We start from the raw sequence: 20,197 nt of genomic DNA on the forward strand, positions 1-20,197 counted from the left end.
CTTGCAGCTGGTCTCGCAGCCAATATTTCAGATTCACAGTTCTATTCACTCCACATTTCTAATTCAGCAAATGCATCAGCCGGGGCAGCTGATCTGAGTAGCCAGGACCTCCTTTATTATCATATAATCTGATGCATATAGTTGGCCAATGACTATGTGTGAAAGGAGGGGCTTTCTGTCTAAGGACGCCTCATAGCTGTTAGAACAGCAAAACCTCAACGGAGTCCAGCCGTACACATTCACTTATGTATCTCTCTGCGTCCTCGTGCTGTCAGGTCTGGCAGGACATCTGTGTGTCTCTCTCTCTTCCTTTTTCTGTTTCTAGCAGTGAGCAAATTGCAAGAGGCAAGCCTTAGCTAGCCCAAGTAAGGCTGGATCTGAGTAGAGATACTTCCCAGCAGAACCAACAATGGACTGGATCACTAATGTCTCGTGGGTTGATCACCTATCTGCAAAGGAGGAAGTTTTCAGGAGCTACTTAAACAGCACCGAGGACTATCTAGCCTTTTTATGTGGACCCAAGCGGAGCCCTCTGTTCTTGCCCATGACTTTGGTGTATGCCTTGATTTTTGTGGTTGGGGTGATGGGCAACCTTTTAGTTTGCCTGGTGATCCTTAAGCACAGGAACATGAAAACTCCTTCCAACTACTATCTCTTCAGCCTGGCCATTTCAGACCTGCTGGTGCTGCTCTTTGGGATGCCCCTGGAGGTCTACGAAATGTGGAGCAACTACCCCTTCCTGTTCGGCCCTGTGGGGTGCTATTTCAAGACAGCCCTCTTTGAGACTGTATGCTTTGCCTCTATCCTGAGCATGACCACGCTCAGCGTAGAGAGATACATAGCCATCCTCCATCCTTTCCGAGCCAAGCTGGACAGCACCAGGAAGCGTGCTCTGAGGATTATCATCGTGCTCTGGATCCTCTCGGTCCTCTTCTCTCTGCCCAATACCAGCACCCACGGCATCATGCTGCAGTACTTCCCCAATGGCACGCTGGTCCCTGGCTCGGCTACCTGCACCGTGGTCAGGCCCATGTGGATCTACAACTGTATCATCCAGGTCACTTCCTTCCTCTTTTATGTGTTGCCCATGGCTGTCATTAGTGTGCTGTACTACCTGATGGGGCTGAAAGTAAGTCCAAATTCAACTGTGTTCCTTCCTTGTGTCTTTCCATCACTCGACAAGGGAAACCATTTCAAGTGGTAGCCCCAGGAAACAGTGTGCCAAATTCATCCCTCGTGTAACACCACTGTAGAGTTAAAAGAGCTACCCAGGGGATAAATTTGGCCCAATATATTTTAAGTGTTGTTGTTTTCGGTCTCAGTTGCAGTTTACTCTAATCTGTCTTCATTCTCTTCCTTCTCCATTTCCAACCCCTCTGCCCATTTCTACATTTTTCAACAAACGCAAGATCCAGACTGAAAGGAAACCGTAAAAAGAATAAAAAGGAGGGTGACTGTAGTGACTGGATCTCATGCATTATTTGCCTCTCCCCCTCTTGTGGCTTTAGAATTTCCACTGCAGCGTTGCTCTCCGACACAGGCAGGCAGTAAGTGTGGAAAGAAAAGGATTACAGCCGATGGTCTTTAATTAAAAATTCACATGCAAACGGCCACAAATCGATATGCTGCTCTACTACTGCAGACAGCACCTTCAGAAAATGATTTCTTTTCAGGGAGTGGATTTCTAGGGAGACACACATCATGCTAGTATTTCACATCTATACCCCCTCCAGACACTAGAATTGCTTGTGAATGAACATCACTGTGTGAAGATTGGGCAGGAGGGAACAACCTATACCTTACTGTACTAATGCACCTTTATCCACTGCACAGCTATGAAATACACTGCTATTAATACTGGGTGGCTGTATTCTTTTTTTCTGTTTTTTTTTTAAATATAACTAGTAAACCTGAATGTAACTTTGGCTGTAAGGCAGGAAAAACTAGCTTTGCTGACTTGCACAGAAAACCTGGGGAGGCACATGGATGTACGGACCACGACACTAATCGTACTAAGAACAAGAATCAGCAGTCGAATGATTGTTGCCCTGTTAATACATACCCTCAGCTATCGACTGTTTAGTGTCACTTAAAGGGGGGAGAAAAGACTTGCTTGCAGCGTCAATGACAATCTATGACGAGAAATAGCCTAAAAGTTATAGCAAACAGCAGGTCTTTGAAGGGGCGAATGGGTTAAACTTCTGCAAAACTGCAATTTAGCGCCTATTGTGGGGTCTTTGCACAGTTTCACTCAGTATCTTTAGCTGCACTTCAGGGCACGCTGCACACTATTTCCTGTTTTCTGGGTAGTGTAATAGCTGAAAATATTAAAACGAGGAATGAAAAGCCTTTGGTTCACGTAAAGAACTGCGGCTACTCGCCATTGCCCCAGACATTCCAAGTCATCATTCAAAGCACAGCTCACACGCACAGATTTATGGATGCTCCCAATGCTCCATTCTGTTCAGTCTCTACATCGTAAGGGCTGGGTGTCCATTCAATTATGCCTATTTCCTCTGCTTTAGGCTCATAATACACCGCTCCATTTTAAGCCACATCTATCCCTGGCGCAGAGAAATTGGCTTCAATGCAAGTTATGTCAGGGCAGAATGTCTCATTTTTAAATGGAGGGGACTGACAAAACGGTCCAGTCAGATCATTTTCAGGCATCAACAATTTACATCTAGTCAGTGATGAGCATGAAATCAGTTAATAAATCCGAGTGCCAGCCCCCTTCTGAGCATCGTGTGCTTTCGGTAATGCTGAAGTGAAAAATTTCAGCATTGACCCTGGAGCATAGCTCCGGCAATTGTGAGGGGGAAGTTTCCTTTCAGTTCGGAGATTCCCAGCCAGTGCTCTGAAAGAGGGAGAACTGGGGAGTCCAGTTGGTTCCTTCAGCCCTGCCCAAACCCTAAGTGGTAAGGAATACCCTGCAATATTGCATTGCAGGAAGAAAGAATGACCCATGAAGAAGCAGCTCAGTAAATCCACAGCAGGGTTGAAAATTGGCAAGTGTCTGGCAAAGTGGACAACTGTATTTAAAGTAAAAAGTACCTCTCTTCTTCACTGTGAAACGCCTGTCCCATAGAACTCCTCCTGCCCCGTCAGACTGGTTACCTGGTTACCTCTACTGCCTGGTTTTGATTTCCAGTCTGGGTTGCTAACGTGCATGCTACAGAGAGCTCTATCCCTTGTGGGGAAAGAAAATGCAGCCGTCACTTAGGGTCCAGTCTTGCAAGGTGCTGAGTATCTCCTTCACAATGCAGTGTGCCCTCAACACAGCCACTTGCAGGATTGATCCCTTGCTGAATGGCACACTGGCTCAGTAGGGAACCTGTCCAGGTTGCTCTAGCCAGATGGCTTTTGAGTGCAACTGGTAGCTGGAAGGATGAGGAGGCGAGACTGTCAAAGCAGGAGGTAGGATGGGAGCATCGGTAGGGAACTGACAAATACAGACTGGAGCCACTTGAAAAGAAAAATCTCTGCTGGACAAGGCATTCACTCGAGGTCCCTGCCTTTCAGACTAATGGGACACCAACCGCGGCTCCAGCACGCTGTACCTTCCAATTCTGTGGTGTTGCTAAAAGTATTAGGCCTGTATTGAGCCATTTATTTTTAACTGGAAATCTCCATTGAAATCAAGGGGGATTTCTGCTTCTACATTGATGGCAAAATTCACTGGAGATAAATACACACACAAAGACAGTTGTGTGTGTTCTGGACGGCTCTGGTGATTGGTAAGGGCATATCAAACCTTTTGCTTCTGCTCTGCCTGTTCGAATTCTGTGCAGGTCAGTAGTCGCTGAAAGTCATTGTCGTCCGATGATTGATGTCATGGAAAATAGGTTCAAAACCTCAAAAATTCTCACGGGACAGGAAAGCTGTTTCCCACCCCGCCCTTCTCAGATGCTGTAATGACAGTGGCTATATAAGTAACTTTACATACAACACCATTGATATACCTGAGGGGATCAACCCATTCTGAGGTAACGACATAACGCCGATGTGATCACCAAGCCTCTCTGTGGGAACACATTCCAGGATTCAGTCCCTGATGCCCATGTCCTTCAAACAGCATGCTGGGAAATGATGTCAGGAGATCAGTGCCATGGCGAGTCTGGTCACCTTACCGCTTGTCCTGGACCTGATCACGCAGGATCATGGCCGCCTCTGGCACCCGAAACTAGAGTCGCTCCTCCTCACAGCATGGATGCTCCAGGGCTGATGGCCATGGAACTGTCCTGTTCCGATCTAGTCAGTTATCTGATGCTTCAATTATCTGATGCATATTGTTTGCAAAACATTTTTGCAGGTTTCATTGCCTAAATAATTTGGTGAATATAAATCATTCAACCAGCTCTATAAGCTGAGCAGATCATGGCGGGGGGGTTTGAATAGCTTATTGTGGGGTGGGAGGCGGGGAAATCCCACCATCTATTAGCAGAGCAATCAGGGTGACAGAATAACTCTCACATCACAAGACAGTATCCCTGTCTGAGAATATCCCATGACTGAAGAGACACATTGGGCCTAGGAGGCATTCCTCTGTTCCCATGGATGCCAGTCCTCTGCCACCCCTAGCCCCTAGAGAAGGTTGACTGAGGAGCCCTCATCTGGACCCTGTCTCTCCCCATCATGGTAGCTATAAACCCTCAAGAGAATCAGACAGTGGGCTGTGTAGTGGCCCATGAAGATCTCCGTTTTTATAAAGTCACCCACAGAACAAAAAATGTGGAGAATTACTGTTACTAATCTTGTCCTGAGGAAACCATCACTAGAGGGAGAGGACAGGTCTGTTTCCATGTCTATCCACTCCCTGGCCCTTTTGTTGATACCACCAATTGCTGTTGTGAGAAACAAGGTGGGTGAGGTAATAGCTTTTATTGGACCAGCCTGTGTTGGTGGAAGGTACATGCTTTCGAGCTCCACAGAGCTCTTCTTCCTTCCCCAGCTCTCTAATGTCCTGAGACCAACACAGCTACAACACTGCCAATCGCTGTTGTGACATCTGTCCACCGGAAATCAAACTCCGCGCACCCAATTCACATCAGACTGGTGCTCCTAGACGCCATGTTGAAGGAGTGTTTTATTATTGCATAGACAGGCAGGCAAGGCTATCAAGCTTCTCATCAGATGACAACAACTTTTGGTTACTACTAACTTGGGTCAGACCTGAGCCAGTGACCTACAGAAGAATGGTTCCAGTGGGCTTGTAACAGAGGGCAGAATTTCACCCTATAACCTTTGCTGCCTCGTAGAACATACTCCAATACAGAAATATATGACTAACTCCCCATTTCCAGCTTCTTGCTCCACACCTCTTTTATTTTCTCACAGCACATATGTGGAATCCATTTTCAGACAGCTGAGCTAATCTCACACATGGTTCATTGCATTGAATGTTAGCATTGACATGAAGATGACAAGAATGCATGCAAAAGCCCCTACTCTACCTAGCTAGTCATTCCTGAGGCACCCATCACTGCATTTTCTGCCCCTTGATGGCCCAGTTTGGCCTTCTCTTTGATCCGGCCACCACAACGCAGTGTTTACTGGAGAGTCTGAAGATCAGCCATCACGGTGCTATCAAAGCCACTGCAGAGAAGAACCCCCCCCCCCCACACACACACACACATTTCTGTGGTTTATTACTCTGTCATAGCAATACATTCTCTATGGCTTTCAAGCATTCTTAGAATGAATAGCTGTTGAGAGTGAAAAATCACTGAAGGGAAGCCAAAGCTTTTAATCAATCTAAGCAAACATTTGTTAATGTTTACATATGTTACGTATCAACCAAGTTTATTCCTCAAACAACTTTGATTATGAGTAAAAATGGCAAAGAAAATAATGAGAAATATGGGAAAGCTAAGTTGCCTTGTAGTTGCATAAAATGTTATCTATTTTCTTCCCAAGTGTGAGTCCTACCTTATAACTGATCAACATAAAACCATGCCTGACCTTTATCACAGTTAAAACACTCTTGAAAAATGTATAAGATGTAATTAATCATAAAACATGAAACAGAAAACTAAAATGGAACAAAACGATGAAATATCCTCTTCTCACGGGAATATTTTATTCGTTCCGTTATTTTTGGCTTCTGTCTCTATTCATCTATTGTAATAAAAGCTTAACTGCCATTCTGCAGGTACTGAAAAATTGTCACTAAAAAAAATTGGCTGAATAGTCAGCAATTAAAATCAAAATGTCTGGGCCCCAATTAAATGGTCTCTACAGATGATTCCAGCTGTAGCTGGTTGAAAGTTTTTTGACAAAATAGTTTTCTGCCAGAAGACGCTGTTTTGTCAGAATCAAAACATTTCATGGGAACAGGTTAATTTCAATTAAATTTTCTATGGGAAAGTATTGAAAGGAATTGTTTAAACTTTCTCTTTTTGTACCATTTTGTTTAATTTTGTTTCAAGTGTTATATTTTATACATATTAGTAACATAAATATGATATATTTTATATTATAGTGTTTCAATGTTCGTAACATGAAACATTTGACCTTAGTGAAAGGAAACATTTTGACATTATCAAAATCAAACAAATGAAAGATTCAGCATTATCAGACCAAATGTTCTGGTATTTCTGAATTTAAATTATTTGAATTTTCTGTTCTGGGAGAAATTTAGAAATTGATAGTTTTTCTTCTAATTTGGAAAGGAAACAAATTTCAAAATGTTGGAATTGCCCATGAGACGGAAATTCCATTTTGCCAACCCGCTTTAGTTCCAGATAAAATCACATCAAAAGTGAGTTTCCCTCTGATTGACCAGTTAATGGCCTGTTCATCATTAAACCACCTGATCTCAACCCTAGCTCATCAGGAAAGCACTCCAGTAATATTAGATTATCAAGAGTTAATTGGAATTAACTTTAATCTCATTAGTCATTTTAGTCTGGAGTAGGGAGAGATAACAAGTTGTCTGTTTGCTTTATCACCCTGTTTTTGTTGTTTAAAGGCCCAGGGAAATCTGCACAGAAAGTATTAACTTTTTTTGTTGTAATAGATTGGTGTGTGTTTGAATCTAGGCATGTGCTGCACTAGTGTTCTCTGCTTGATGGAATATAAGGATTCGACTCATCAAATTAACTCCAAGCAAATTAGCCTAAGCAGTTAGGGTTTGATTCAAAACCCATTGAAGTCTATAAGTATCTTTCCTCAGAGTCCTTTCAATCAAGCCCCTAGTCAGTATTTTCGGATCACAGGGATTTTAGATGATTCCATTGGACCCAGGAATAAAATAGTAGTGGATATTTTGCAGGAAGACAAAAACAAAGCTGAATTTTAGTAGCTATATAGCCCAAATCCGACTCTACATCAGTCAATGAGAGTTTTGGTGGTTGTTGTTTTTTCAGACTGACTTAGAAGCATACTTTGGATGTACATTATTTGAGATCCAGAAAATCTATTTGTTTTTAACCTAAATTTTCACTAAAACTTTGTTTTGCCAGATTAGAAGTAGGAAAACCCCAGAACCTTTTATCTGAACCTTTTGCAAAAACCAAACCAAACCAGCACATTTTTGCAAAGCCAAATACCTTGATTTGCCCGTTCTAGTAATGGAATAAAACTAAATCCTTTTATCGGACAAGTCATGTCCTTATTCTGAGCTTTCCTGGTTCAGATCAGAAGGAACCTGGCTCCAAACTACCCTGGATTTAAGGTTGATATTAGCAAAACCCAAACCAAACTGGCAATATTTTGTAAAAGCAAAAAACTGCTCCTTGGCCTCTCTTCCATGGTCTCCAGAGTGTCACTCCAGGACCAGCACGACAGTCAGGTAAAACAAAATGATTGTCCACATATACAACATCTCTTCTTCACTATATGCATGCCTGAAATCACTAACTCGCATAATGACAGGTTTCAGAGTAGCAGCCGTGTTAGTACTTGGTGCCACAAGTACTCCTGTTCTTTTTGAAATCACTTAAGCCTTCCTTCAAAGGCAGGTTGAACTCAGTTAATGTCCTTTCTAAACCACGAATAGGTGGCACCCTAGAGCAAGATTTACTTAACTTTGCCAGACCAGCTTACCATAGAATTGGCATGGTGAATTCTTAGTGTAGCCAGTCGGAGTGCTTCAGAGGAAATCACATTGTTTCTTTCCCTCTTTTTCCCCTGGCCAGCTGAGAGGAGAGAAATCTTTGGCAGTTGACGAAATGGCTGTGAATATTCAGAGACCCTGCAGAAAATCAGTCACCAAGATGCTGCGTAAGTCATTGGTCCTTTTTTCATATGTATTATTTAACATGGGGAAGAAGGTGCAGAAAAGAAGGAAGGTGCAGAAGAAACCTAGAGAAGTTGAAGGTGAAGTCTGGGTTTAATTCACAGGTGAAATAGGTTTGATGAACAGTTCAAGTTAACTACAAACAACCCCTTCCCTAATTAGGCCCCATTGGATATCTCTGATCCAGAAAAGCTGAGCTGGGGGCTTATAGACCATGGGACTGATGTTCTTTGGGATATACATGTGGGGTTCCACACCTGGATTAGTAGGGGGATTTTCCCATCATGATTAAGGTGCATTAGCAGCCATGTGTTCAAGAAGCTTGCCCAGCCGCGCCCTGTGTTATATTAAGCTCTAACCTATGCTATTAGCCGTGTGTGACTGATCCTTCATTGTCCTGATGAGTGCTAAAATTCACTATTGTCCCCCTTCCAGCAATTGCAAACTTCTGAAAGAATAAGTAAATACATACGTGTTGTCTATATATAGTCTTTTCCTAAACCCTCCAGATGCAGGTTGGTGACTGTCTGTTGGACAGGCACCGCCTCCCCTGGCATCGTGTGCTGGACTTTTCTAAAGAAAGCTCTTGCCAATCTACATCCATCATTTACTCTTGATTTCACTTATCCCAACTTCTATCAGGGTCCTCAATGTTTCATGGCAAGATGCAGAGCCCCATGCAAGCCTACCACTTGAGCATCTGAACTCCAACAGCCTTGAAAGCACAAACATCACTCCCTAACTTTGGGCTGTCTTTAAAACATACTCAGCCATCCACCGCTACCGGGCAGGCCCGGCAATCGGAACAGGAACTACCCAAGAAACCTAAACCACGCAACACATTTCAGGAAATAGCATCTTCCTGTCAGAAGGCTTTGAGACAACTTTAACTGAGCATTTGAAACCTGGCCCTGGTATTCTGAATTCGGATGGCATTTCTTTCCTATCTATCTGCAACACCAGTTAGTCTGTGACAGCAGGCTAAGATGACTGAGTAATCAAGCTGGTGGAGAGGGAAAAGGGGCAAATCCTTAACCTGTTTGGTGCTGGTCAGCGTACCATGGCTCTGAATGGATGCAACCCAGTCTGAAAATCAGAGGACAATCCCTTGGGTCTGACTCCCCACCCTGCAAGTTACAAGCAGTGCCCCCTGGAAATTAGTCCTGAGCCGTGATCTTTGCTTTTGCACTGAGAGAGGGTGACAGCTCAAGAGGCCATCAAGTAAAAGCCGCACTGAGAGCATGAATCCTGCTAGGTCCTCCAAAGTTTGCTTAGGATGAAGTGCCATATAAGCTAAAAACCACCTGGCTATTATCAGCTCCACTAGAAATTTATCAGAGTATATTAAAAAATCAATGTTTGCTGAATGCAGACCGGAGAGAAATGGATTGGAAATTTCTCTTTCAGTCTGAAGTTAATTTTGCAGAGAGCACGGCAGACAGCAGAGGGAAAAGCAAGGGTTATGAACCAGCTGAGATTCCCACTGGACAAATGCTCAGAGCCACGGGGGACTTTTCATCCTGCTTACTGAATCCGATTCAATAAATGCAAAGTAACAGGCCATATACTTCTGTAATTCTTTCTCTTTTCCTTTCTCCAAATCAGTTGTTCTAGTGATGGTATTTGCCATATGCTGGGCCCCATTTCACATCGATCGACTCTTCTTCAGCTTTGTCGTGGACTGGACTGAGCCGTTGGCCAATGTGTTCAACCTGATCCATGTGGTGTCAGGTAACTGTCTTTATCAGGGTTTGCTAATCAGTAGAGCTGGGGGAAAGAATATTTGTGAACAGGGTTTTTTTCAGGCAACCTGTGAGTAAGTTATTCAGAAACACAATATATTGATACTCAAATGTTATTCCTCGATTATTAGAGAGACAAGGTGGGGGAGGTGATATCTTTTATTGGACCTACCTCTGTTGGTGAGAGAGAGACGTTTTCCAGCTACACAGGTCTTTTTCTTTTTCTTCAGATCTAAAGAAGAGCCCTGTGTCGATCAAAAGGTTGTCTCTATCACCAACAGAAGTTGATCCAATAAAAGATATTACCTGACCCACTTTGTCTCTCAAAAGTCCCGGGAACAAAACAGCTAGAATTCTGCAAACGTTCCTCAATTATATTATTCAGAGTTGTTTCCAGTGTCTCCATTAAATAGATTATGATACTTTATATGATAAGCTTTTTTGGCGGTGGGGGGCAAAGATAGCATCTCGACTTGTTTCTGTGAAACACCTAACACCCATTCGAATGCACAAATATAATAAAGTCAGGCATGATGTAACATATGGGGATAATAAATAAAATTGGGGAAGGGGAAAGGAAGGACAAGGGCAGCAATAATACAAATGCATGGTTGTTCTCTTGAACCATGTCTGCATCCAGATGCTTCTATTAAATGTTTTTTTTTTGCATTAAGGGTACTGAATTAGTTCACTTTATGTAGCCAGTATAAAAAAGGAGAGACGAATATTATGGCCCATATTTTGTTCTCAGTTAACGGATGTAAAATTGGAATGACTCCATTAAGTGTGGATGTACAGTGGTATAGCAGAGCAGAATTTGGACCCATATATTACAAGATATCATAGAGTCATAGAGTTTAAGGCCAGAAGGGACCACCAGATCATCCAGTCTGACCTGCTCTTTAGCACAGGCCACCAACAACAACCAGCCACCCACACCCAACAACCAATATTAGACCAAAGTATGACAGCCCGCAGGAGACTAGTCTGTTATGTGCCACAGGCAGAGCACAGGAAGGACCAAGTGAGATACACCTGGCAAATGATAACCACCCACAAGCTGCAGAGCAAGGCAAAAAAGCCCAATCCTCAAGGTCACTGCCAATCTGACCTAGGAGAAAATTCCTTCCCAACCCCACCTATGGGGATCAGTTAGACCTTGAGCATATGAGCAAGAATCAGCCAGCCAAGCTCCTAAGAGAGGGAGTGCTCAGTGCCACCTTAAAGCCCTGGCCCTGGCCCTCTCCATCCAATCTTCCATCTTCAGCCATGGCCATCCCTGATGCTTCTGTGCAAGGAGATAAAAAACCCTCCCAGAATACATTGGTGCAATATAATATCAGTGCAATCAGACCCAATTATACCCCCAAATGCTTGAGTCTGCCCATGTGTTGCTTGTCAGAAAGATTTAGGGCTACACTTATTTACACAAACGTGAGTAAGGGTTGTACAATTGGGCTCACAAAGCGTAATGGCCAAAGAGTAGTGGTGTGAGCCAGCGGTATCTCCACTGAAGACCAGGCAGTTACTCTGAATTTACACCAGTGAAACAGAGGGCAAAATTTGACTCTTAACAGTTAGTTTTTGCCTAGTGATCTTCCCACTGAAAGGGATGTCTAAAAAATATGTGCTGTCAATGGGCCATATCTTCCCTCCCCTGTGTGCCTAGTGGTACTTCACCAAACACACCCAAATTATACCTTAGCCAACAGGCCACAGTGGGTACACCCCATTAGAAAACAAGGAGTGGAGAATGCTAATCAGGGAGTGCAGCTGAAAACCATAGCGGTGTTGCATGATCTACTTAGCTCTGAATCTGCCAACAGCACAGCGGAGGTGCAAAGTAAGGCAACAGAGCCCTGCTGTCAAATATACCTCCCGACAGTCATCAGTTCCCAGAACATGCAGCACAAAACAATACCATGCAATCAACCTCCACTAGCGGTGGGGCTCGTTCCTGAATTTCAGCAGGACATTCCTTGCAAAGTGTCTCAGGGTCTGACAGCTACTGTTGGGGATCGCGTTTAATCTAAAAATGGAACTAAAATTCCTGAAACGTCCAGGATGCTGCTGGTTGTTTGAGTACTCACAAAAGATGAAAACTAGGATACCGCAAATCACAGTGAGCCAAAGTCAGTGCTTTGAACTTATTAAAATATTCACCAATCAATTCTGTTGCTATTCAACCAGCTCTGATGTATACATGGTAACAAACGTTCTCCTGGAGGATTTCTCAGCCAAGCCATGAATCCGATCAAAACTACAGACTTTACATTCTCCCCCAGCTGAGGTTTATGACTAAGGATTACCATTACTGTCAGCAAGAACATTACAAGAACTAGTTTCTTCAAGTGAGGAATGATCTTAGCCTGCTACGGGAAAATGTTAGATGTGGTTCCAAAGTGGAAATTAGGTGGCCAACATGGATTCAGCATTGATGTTGGTTTATCAGGAGACTTCCTCCATTGTTCAGATTCCCCTCCTCCATTGGTCTGATCTTATTGTTTTCTAGAGCCATTGGAGCTGTGTATCTCATTGTTACATTAAGAAGTAGAGACTCTCTCTTCGGAGCATATTCCACCCACTAATTAGCTGTCTCCCATGCTTTGATTTTCTCTCTTAGGTGTTTTCTTCTATCTGAGCTCCGCTGTGAATCCCATCATTTACAACCTGCTTTCCCGCCGTTTCAGAACGGCTTTCCTCAATGTGATCTCTCCCCGTTGCAGGCACTGGCGCTCCAAACACCCCGCCAGTGAGATTCCAGCCCAGCAGAGCATCTTCCTGGTGGGGGACCGCAATCTGGTGGACTGTGCTGAAGATGCGAGCTCCCTGTGTGTGCACAGAACATCTGTCTGTAGTTCTCATCTTTGTACTGGCCTATGACTTTATGTAGTGCTATGAGTGGGACAAAAGTCAATGAAAACAACTATTTTTCTTTAAAAAAAAAACCTAATAATCAGGTGTCACAGGGTTTGGGGGTACAATCCAGACCAGTGAGGGGTTGTCACCTCTTCCCCAGTAGCCCTGGGTGCCTCACTATGCTTTGCTGCTGTAGCTCCCAACTTGGGCTGCTCACAACCAGCCTACCAGCATGCAAGTTGCACCCTCAGTGTCTGTGTGCTAGACAGCCCTGGTTCAGCAGCTCTGATCCTAGTAGCCTGTCTACAGTCCCACTAGCATCTTTGCTTTGACAAGTTTCCTATTTGCTAATGCCAAAGCTGACTTCAGCTTTGCTAAGTGTTGTGGGATGCTTGACATGGGTGGACAGAATTGTGGGAAAAGCATAATACATTCAGATAACATAACCTCCCAATGCTCGTATATATGTATAATGTATATTACATTAATACCATGTGCATAATGTCAATTAATGTGGTGTATACTACACCTAACATATATGTATTGGCTAACATGTGGGAGGACGGGGGGGGGGGGAGTCCTTTCCCAACTAGTTCCAGTACTAAAACCATGAGTAAGGGGAGCAGGATTTCACCTGAAGTATAAAAACAAATAAATTATTCCTGTCATCTTGAGAGCAGATACTGTGGTCATGACTATTCTTGATTCCTCTGAGCCTGTCCCCCACTCCAGCCACTCTGGGGCTTCAGAGGGGCTGGGAAGTTGCCTGGAATTGGCTGCTGATTTTCCTGGTGTGTGAAAATCTCTAGGTCAGATAAACCCAGCTCCTACAACGTTCTTTTCCTGGCCTCCAGCACACAGGACACATCCTGAGAGAATGGAGTGTGTTCACTAGTAAACTCAGCTGTTACAACAGCCCTTCAGTGTACTTAGAGCAGCTTCAGAGCTACTCTTGCTTATGCCCCAGAGACCATCCTCATGCACAGCCATCTCTGGACTGAGGGACCTTGGCCCAAAAGTGGCATAAAACTACCTTTAGCCTCCCTATCTTCTGAGCTGTCACAGAATCATAGACGATTAGGATTGGAAGAGATCTCAGGAGGTCATACAGTCCAACCCCCTGCTCAAAGCAGGACCAACCCCAATTAAATCATCCCGTCCAGGGCTTTGTCAAGCCGGCCCTTAAAAACCTCTAAGGATGGAGATTCCACCACCTCCCTAGGGAACCCATTCCAGCGCTTCATCACCCTCCTTGTGAAATAGTGCTTCCTAATAAACATGGATGCAGCTTAGCCTAGGACTGGAGCCAGAAAGTCTGCATGATAAATACCTTGTACTATGTCATATTTTCAGATTCCTGCTGATTATTCTCAAAATGTCTAACAGCCTTTGCTAGCTCTTGAGGGGAGACAACAGGATGCACATGTAAATGCAGAATTTGTTCTGTCATTTCATGATAACTGTGTAGCTGCCCTGTTGGTATATAGGTTTCAGAGTAGCAGCCGTGTTAGTCTGTATCCGCAAAAAGAAAAGGAGGACTTGTGGCACCTTAGAGACTAACAAATGTATTTGAGCATAAGCTTTCGTGAGCTACAGCTCACTTCATCGGATGCATATAGTCATTACAGGCGGCCAGATTTGTCCCTGCTGGTGTAATTCCTCTGATTTCAGTGTTGTTAAATCAGGGGTGAACTTAGCCCAATAGGTCTACATCTGCTGCAGCAATGGGATTTTTACTTGACAGTAGCCACATTTTTTAGCCTAACTTACAGCACTGCTTCTGTGCATGCCAACGGATGGCCATTTCCCAGTGCAAGAGTGTGAAAGGATCCTTGTGGAGAAGGGTGGTACTGTTGCATGTTTATCCAGCTGGTTTGAGCTGAGTCTCAGATTTGGGACAGTTGTATGTGAATGGAGGAGCCATGGAAGATCACCCTGAGTGGGGAGATTGGAGTGATAGGTCCTGCCAGTCACAGGAACCTCCTGTCATTGCATATACTTCACTTTTAAATCTATTGCCACTTATAGTTTATTCCACTAGTCAGTCCTTAGCTATCATCAGGCCTAATGTCAAGAGGACAACACTCTTCCTAGAGGTCTAAGATCAACATTAGGCTCTTAACCACCGTGAAATATCCTGAAAGCTGGAGAGTATTGTATTGGAAAGTACTCACGAATGTACACTTCAGAAGATTTGTAAGATCAGAGAAGAAAGTGTAATGAAGAAAACTGGGACTTTTGTAAACAGTTTCACTTTAGCTGAATACAAAAGTTACTGGGAAGCACGAAATTTGGGGAACTTTTATGGGCCTCAATCCGAGCAAATCGATCAACACCACTGAAGTCAACGAGGCTCAGTATGGGCACAAGACTCCCCAGACACAGATCTGATTGTAGGATCAGGTCATACAGTGTTTCACATGGGGAATCAAAGTGAATCAAGGAGAACCCTTTAAATGAAGAAATGGCCTGGAGTGCATCCAAATGTTGAAGTTTCTAATTGACCTGACTGTATTTCAGATAAATACCTTGCTTGTTCATTATTACACATGTATTGGAGCTGGATTCAAGCCATGGACTTGGAACTTGCTGCCACAGGAAGCCATTGAAGACAAGAACTTAACAAGAGCTGTAAAGGGACTGCATACTGACATGGATATCAAGGCTATCTGGAGTAATCATAATTAATGACAACAAAAAATTTGGAAGGGACATTAAGCCTTGTGCTTCAGGGCTTAAGTGAATATCTATATATGGGTACAGCTACACTGCCCCAGTACAGCAAGTCTCAGAGTGCAGGTCAGCTGAATTGTGCTTGCAGGGCTCACGCTAAGGGGCTGAAACTAGCCAGGCTCCGAGACCCTTCCCCTTGCTGGATTTAAGAGTCCAGGCTCCAGCCCAAGCCTCAGCCTGAGCCCAAATGCCTATGCTGCTATTTGTAGCCTGGTAGCTCAGTTGACCTGGACTCTAAGACTCACTGCTGTGTTGGTTGGTTGGTTTTTTGCAGTGTAGACGTATCCGATGAGACCTGTGTGGTGACACCACATCTGCTACTGTAGGGTTCTTAGATCTTCTTCTGAAGCATCTAGGTCTGGCCACTGGTAGAGACATGATACTGGCCTGGCTGGATCTTGGGTCTGATCCAGTCTGGCAAATCCTATGTCCCTAAGATCCCTCGGTCCCCAGAGTTCAATGGGAATTGGGTCTGAAGCAGAACACTGGATCCATTTCTAATAACTGTGTTCTTTATAAAACAGCAATTAGGATGAATAGATCTATATATGTACAGGACTCATTCTAGTTGGGAAAAGAAAGCGTTTGCGACTCCCTGAAGGCTCAGTCAAAATCCTTTACTACCCCCAAGTGGACGCCTGAGTAGTTTCAATGATTTGCATTTGTATCCATTTTTTGTATGCTTACTCCTCAATCATTAAAGCTAATTTACACTGCAGATGCAAAGTGTACATTGCATCTCACTGAGCCTCCATCCTTGGGATAATGTGTCACCTACACACTTATCCTGTCACAGCTCATTGGGCCCTGCAATGTAACTAGAAAAGTGTGGGTATTTGCTCACTGGTTCATGGTATTTACTAGCAGGCTGCACTGTGCCTGAAATTACCCATTTTCCGTCTCACCTTCCAGACTAAAAAGGAGTAGGGTGTCTACTACTATTCGGCTCTTAGACAGTTCTTTCCATCAGTAGATCACAAAGCACTTTACAAAGGAGGGCAGCATTATTAACCCCATTTTACAGATGGGGAAACTGAGGCAAAGTGCAGGGATGTGAGTTGCACAAGGTCACCCAGCAGGCTAACAACAGAGATGGAATAGAACCCAGGTCTCCTGAGTCCCAGTCCAGTACTCTATCCACTAATCCTGTTCAACATTAGGGGCTGTATTGTGGCTACCCCTGAATGGCTGCAGGAAGGGCGGGAGAGGTCGCAGGGAGCCCCTCACTCTCCAGGATACATATGTGAGGGGAAGCCACAATACTGTACCTAACCCTAAGTGCAAGGGGGTGGGAATTGTCAAGTGCTGCCGGTGACACTATAACCCCAAAGGAGGCATGGCACTGAATGGGGAGTATGGCCGGCATCCTGCACCCCCTTTCCCATCTTCGTGCTGGTACCTGCTGAGAGAAGCAGGAATCCCCGCTCTCTCCAGTGCCACAGACGCATTCGGCTTGCCTCTGGCCTGCTTATGCAATTTGCCTCCAGCCACTGTGAAGACATCGCTGTGCTTCCCACTAATGCACCTCTGGCTGGCCCTGAGCCTCTCATGTTCAGCTGAGACTTGAATATTATTCTTTAATATTTACAGAGCAGCACAAGTTCACAGATGCTCCTTTCAAACTACAAAGTCCAGGCTCCAAGGTCCTCATGGTCTACCTGAGACAGGAGAAGAAGTCTTAGACATTGGGCCTAGGCTGAGAGGAGATAGCATGTAGACAGGGGCTTCCTAGGCTTACATATACTTGCATAACATTTCTGGGAAATCTTCCTACCGAATTTCCTGGCTGTTGGCGACACAAATATGTGATTATATTTAGGGCTAGATTGCACCTTGTACTGGTGCATGGGGGAGACAGGTACAATAGCTCCCCATTCCCCTTCCACCCTCCTCGTGAAGGACCCAGCAAACCACAGCCTCAGATGCCAGGGAGCTTTGGGAGGTCTCCATCCTAGCACCTGAGGACGTGTGAGCTGACACAAATGGGGAGAGTGGGGCTGAAGGTGGGGGGCCATGCAACCATAAAGCAGGGAACCTCAGGAGAGATGCAAAAGGCTTACTCCACACCGGTGAGCTCTGGGAGATTCTGTATCTCCTGAGTAGAGCTGGCTGAAAAAGGCCAGTCTGAGGCAGAACTTTTGAGAAGAAAAAATTCCGAAATGTCCAAAGAAAATTTTTCCACTTTTGACAAAAAGAGAAAAGCAAACAAACTGAAAAGCAAAATTTGTTTGTTTGTTTTCAAAAAAACATTTCGGGTTAAAAAAAATTGGCTTTGGTTTTTTGAATACTGAAAAAATTCAACAAAAAACACAACATTTTTGCTAAAAACTGCAACCACAGCCGCAAATGTTTACCAAAACCCACAAATATTGATCAAAATGAAAATTTCTCTCTGCAAATTTTGGTCAGAGCCCCATTTCCATTTTTTGACCAGCTCTCCACTGGAGGCATGTCCCTCCCACAATTCCCTGGGGGAAGGACATGTGCACAGCACCCCCAGGACAGGACTGTATTCAGATCACATCATCTGGCACTCCTGGTAATATAAAGATGGTTTGTGCAATCCAATTTCATCAAGAGAATGTTATAATGTGTTTATAGAGTGTTTCACCAAAAATGCATCTGATGACTCATTCCCTGAGATCGCCATTGCAGACTTTACTCCCCAAAGGGCCATTTTCGTTGTGTAATTGAGCATTCTGCTTTAAAATTTGGCTGGCTGGCTGGCTTTTTTATATTGGGTAGGAACTTGAAAATACTGGGGAAATGGACAGGGGTGTTGAGAAACCCTAGGTGATGCCAATACATTACTTACATTTATTTATATAGCATATTTCCTGCCTCTGAGATTGGCAGCGGCAGCCTCACGCCCTACCAGAGTGCAGGGGGAAATAATGACAAGGCACTACCAGAACAGAAATAAGCAGGATGCAAGTTTCACTGTATAAATTGGGATCCAAAAGAAAGTGCTTGGGAACCAACTCCAGGACACAGCCCCAAGATTAAAGCTGCCAGACCTCAACACCCTGCTAATTATACCATGCAGAAGCCGGAGTCACCCAGATGACCTGATCCTGACTGGCCATCAAGAAAAGTTCGTGGGCTTTATTGGGAGTGGTGAGAGCTGTATGCTGAGCATATGTATTCTGTTTTGGTTAATAAACAGAGGTTAAGTAGGATATTACTGTGTAAGGCTCTTTCACTGGTAAAGGACCCTGCAGCCCCACAGAATGTAAGATTACACCCTAAACCCACAGAAGGGTAAGGGCGGGTGTCCTACAGTGTAAGGTTACGCCCTGAGCCCTCGGAACGGGGTTGGGGTGTGTGCCTAAATTAAGAGAGTTACACCTTGAGCCCTAGGGACTGGGTAAAGATAGGTGCCCCTAGAGTATACGAGTAACAGAGAATTTTGTGCGAGTAACACATGTGCTAGCTGGGGCCTGCCCTGGCTGGCAGCGTTCAGAGAAGATACAGGCCAGTGTCCCTGTTCCTTCCCACAGTGCTGGTGAAGTCCGGATTGGCCCTGAATTGCTGCTCCCTTGTTGGGGCTCTGAGAATTCTGTCCCCAACGCATACCACCCCCAAGGTTGGCTCTTCAGCTTTATTTTGAAATCAGAACCCACGCCCCTTTCTCCAGCTAGTAATAGCCAGATCATCCATCTCACTGTGGTGCTTTCCCCCATAAGCTGCTCGGTTGTTTGTGCACTGTAACATGATAGATTTTCACGCTGGTGTTTGGCATTTTGCACACTGGCAAAGGATCTCAAATTGTAAGGCTGCTGGGTCGTTAGATAAAATGGAAGGGAAAGCGAGTGGAAAATATGGCTCGGAAAATGAGACAGAACGGAAATCTGAGGCTCTTCCTCTCTTTAATATACTTAGGAGAACTGGGAGGAAATGGAGAAGAAAACAAAACAGTGGTCCAAGGAAACGGAGGAGATTAAAAGCCTGAGTCCACTTGAGTGTAATGAGGGCAATTGTCCTCAAGAGGGAGCCTGGTTGAGCAGCAAGAGAAAGAGAAACGGTTGTGTAAAGAAATGCTCGAATTAGATGGTTTGTTCCAGTGTGGGAGAATAAATACCCCAAGTTGCTAGGGATTTGACGTAAAGTACAGAGAGCCAGCACACTAAGTAGAGAGGCAATCGTGTTCGTGATCACTCCGCTCCAAAGAGTGGCTACTAATGGTTTAAACAGAAACCTTCCTTATTTGTGACTTACTAAAAGGAACATGATTTGAGGAGTTCAGTAACTCAGCCCATAGGCGCTGAGGCTGTGGGTGCTCTGGGGCTGGAGCACCCACGGGGAAAACATGGTGGTTGCTGAGCACGCGCCGGCAACCCCCTGTCAGCTCCTGCCCACCCTCCCCGCGCCTCCAGCCCATCACAAACGGCTGTTTTGCAGCATGCAGGGAGACAAGGGGGGAGGAGCGGGGGTGGGGCCTGGGGCAGAGCCAGGCGTCTGTGACTCAGACAGTAGTTAGGGGTCTATTACAATGTGCAGGAGGGCAGACTAGATGATCATGAGAGTCCCTTCTGACCTTAAAATCTATGAATCTATGAGCAGGAACCACGGTACAAAACCCCTACAATCCACTCAGCCAGGGACTGGGGAATCACAAGGCCCC

At 44.6% G+C, this 20,197-nt stretch overlaps 1 protein-coding gene and 1 long non-coding RNA gene across 2 annotated transcripts in view; one reads left to right on the plus strand and one right to left on the minus strand.

Annotated features, from left to right (window-relative positions):
* LOC141991872 (uncharacterized) overlaps window positions 1-20,197 on the minus strand; it is a 51,103-nt gene that overhangs the window by 23,469 nt on the left and 7,437 nt on the right. The window contains exon 2 of the long non-coding RNA XR_012640488.1: window positions 8,047-8,194. This is a non-coding gene — a long non-coding RNA (uncharacterized LOC141991872). The remainder of the gene's footprint in view (window positions 1-8,046; window positions 8,195-20,197) is intronic.
* On the plus strand, window positions 410-12,864 carry NMUR2 (neuromedin U receptor 2). The gene is made up of 4 exons (XM_074960255.1): window positions 410-1,129; window positions 8,139-8,223; window positions 9,845-9,970; window positions 12,605-12,864. The coding sequence occupies exons 1-4, from the start codon at window positions 410-412 to the stop codon at window positions 12,862-12,864; spliced, it is 1,191 nt and encodes a 396-aa protein (XP_074816356.1).

This window comes from Natator depressus, chromosome 8, assembly GCF_965152275.1.
Source record: "Natator depressus isolate rNatDep1 chromosome 8, rNatDep2.hap1, whole genome shotgun sequence".
In the NCBI taxonomy this organism is placed as follows: domain Eukaryota; kingdom Metazoa; phylum Chordata; order Testudines; family Cheloniidae; genus Natator; species Natator depressus.

Bases quoted from the DNA above. Each gene is read 5' to 3' on its own strand.
- NMUR2 (XM_074960255.1), top strand. From the start codon at position 410: ATGGACTGGATCACTAATGTCTCGTGGGTTGATCACCTATCTGCAAAG. The intron at 1,130-8,138 runs GTAAGTCCAAAT...TCCCCTGGCCAG, and splicing joins ACTACCTGATGGGGCTGAAA to CTGAGAGGAGAGAAATCTTT. The intron at 9,971-12,604 runs GTAACTGTCTTT...TTTCTCTCTTAG, and splicing joins CCTGATCCATGTGGTGTCAG to GTGTTTTCTTCTATCTGAGC.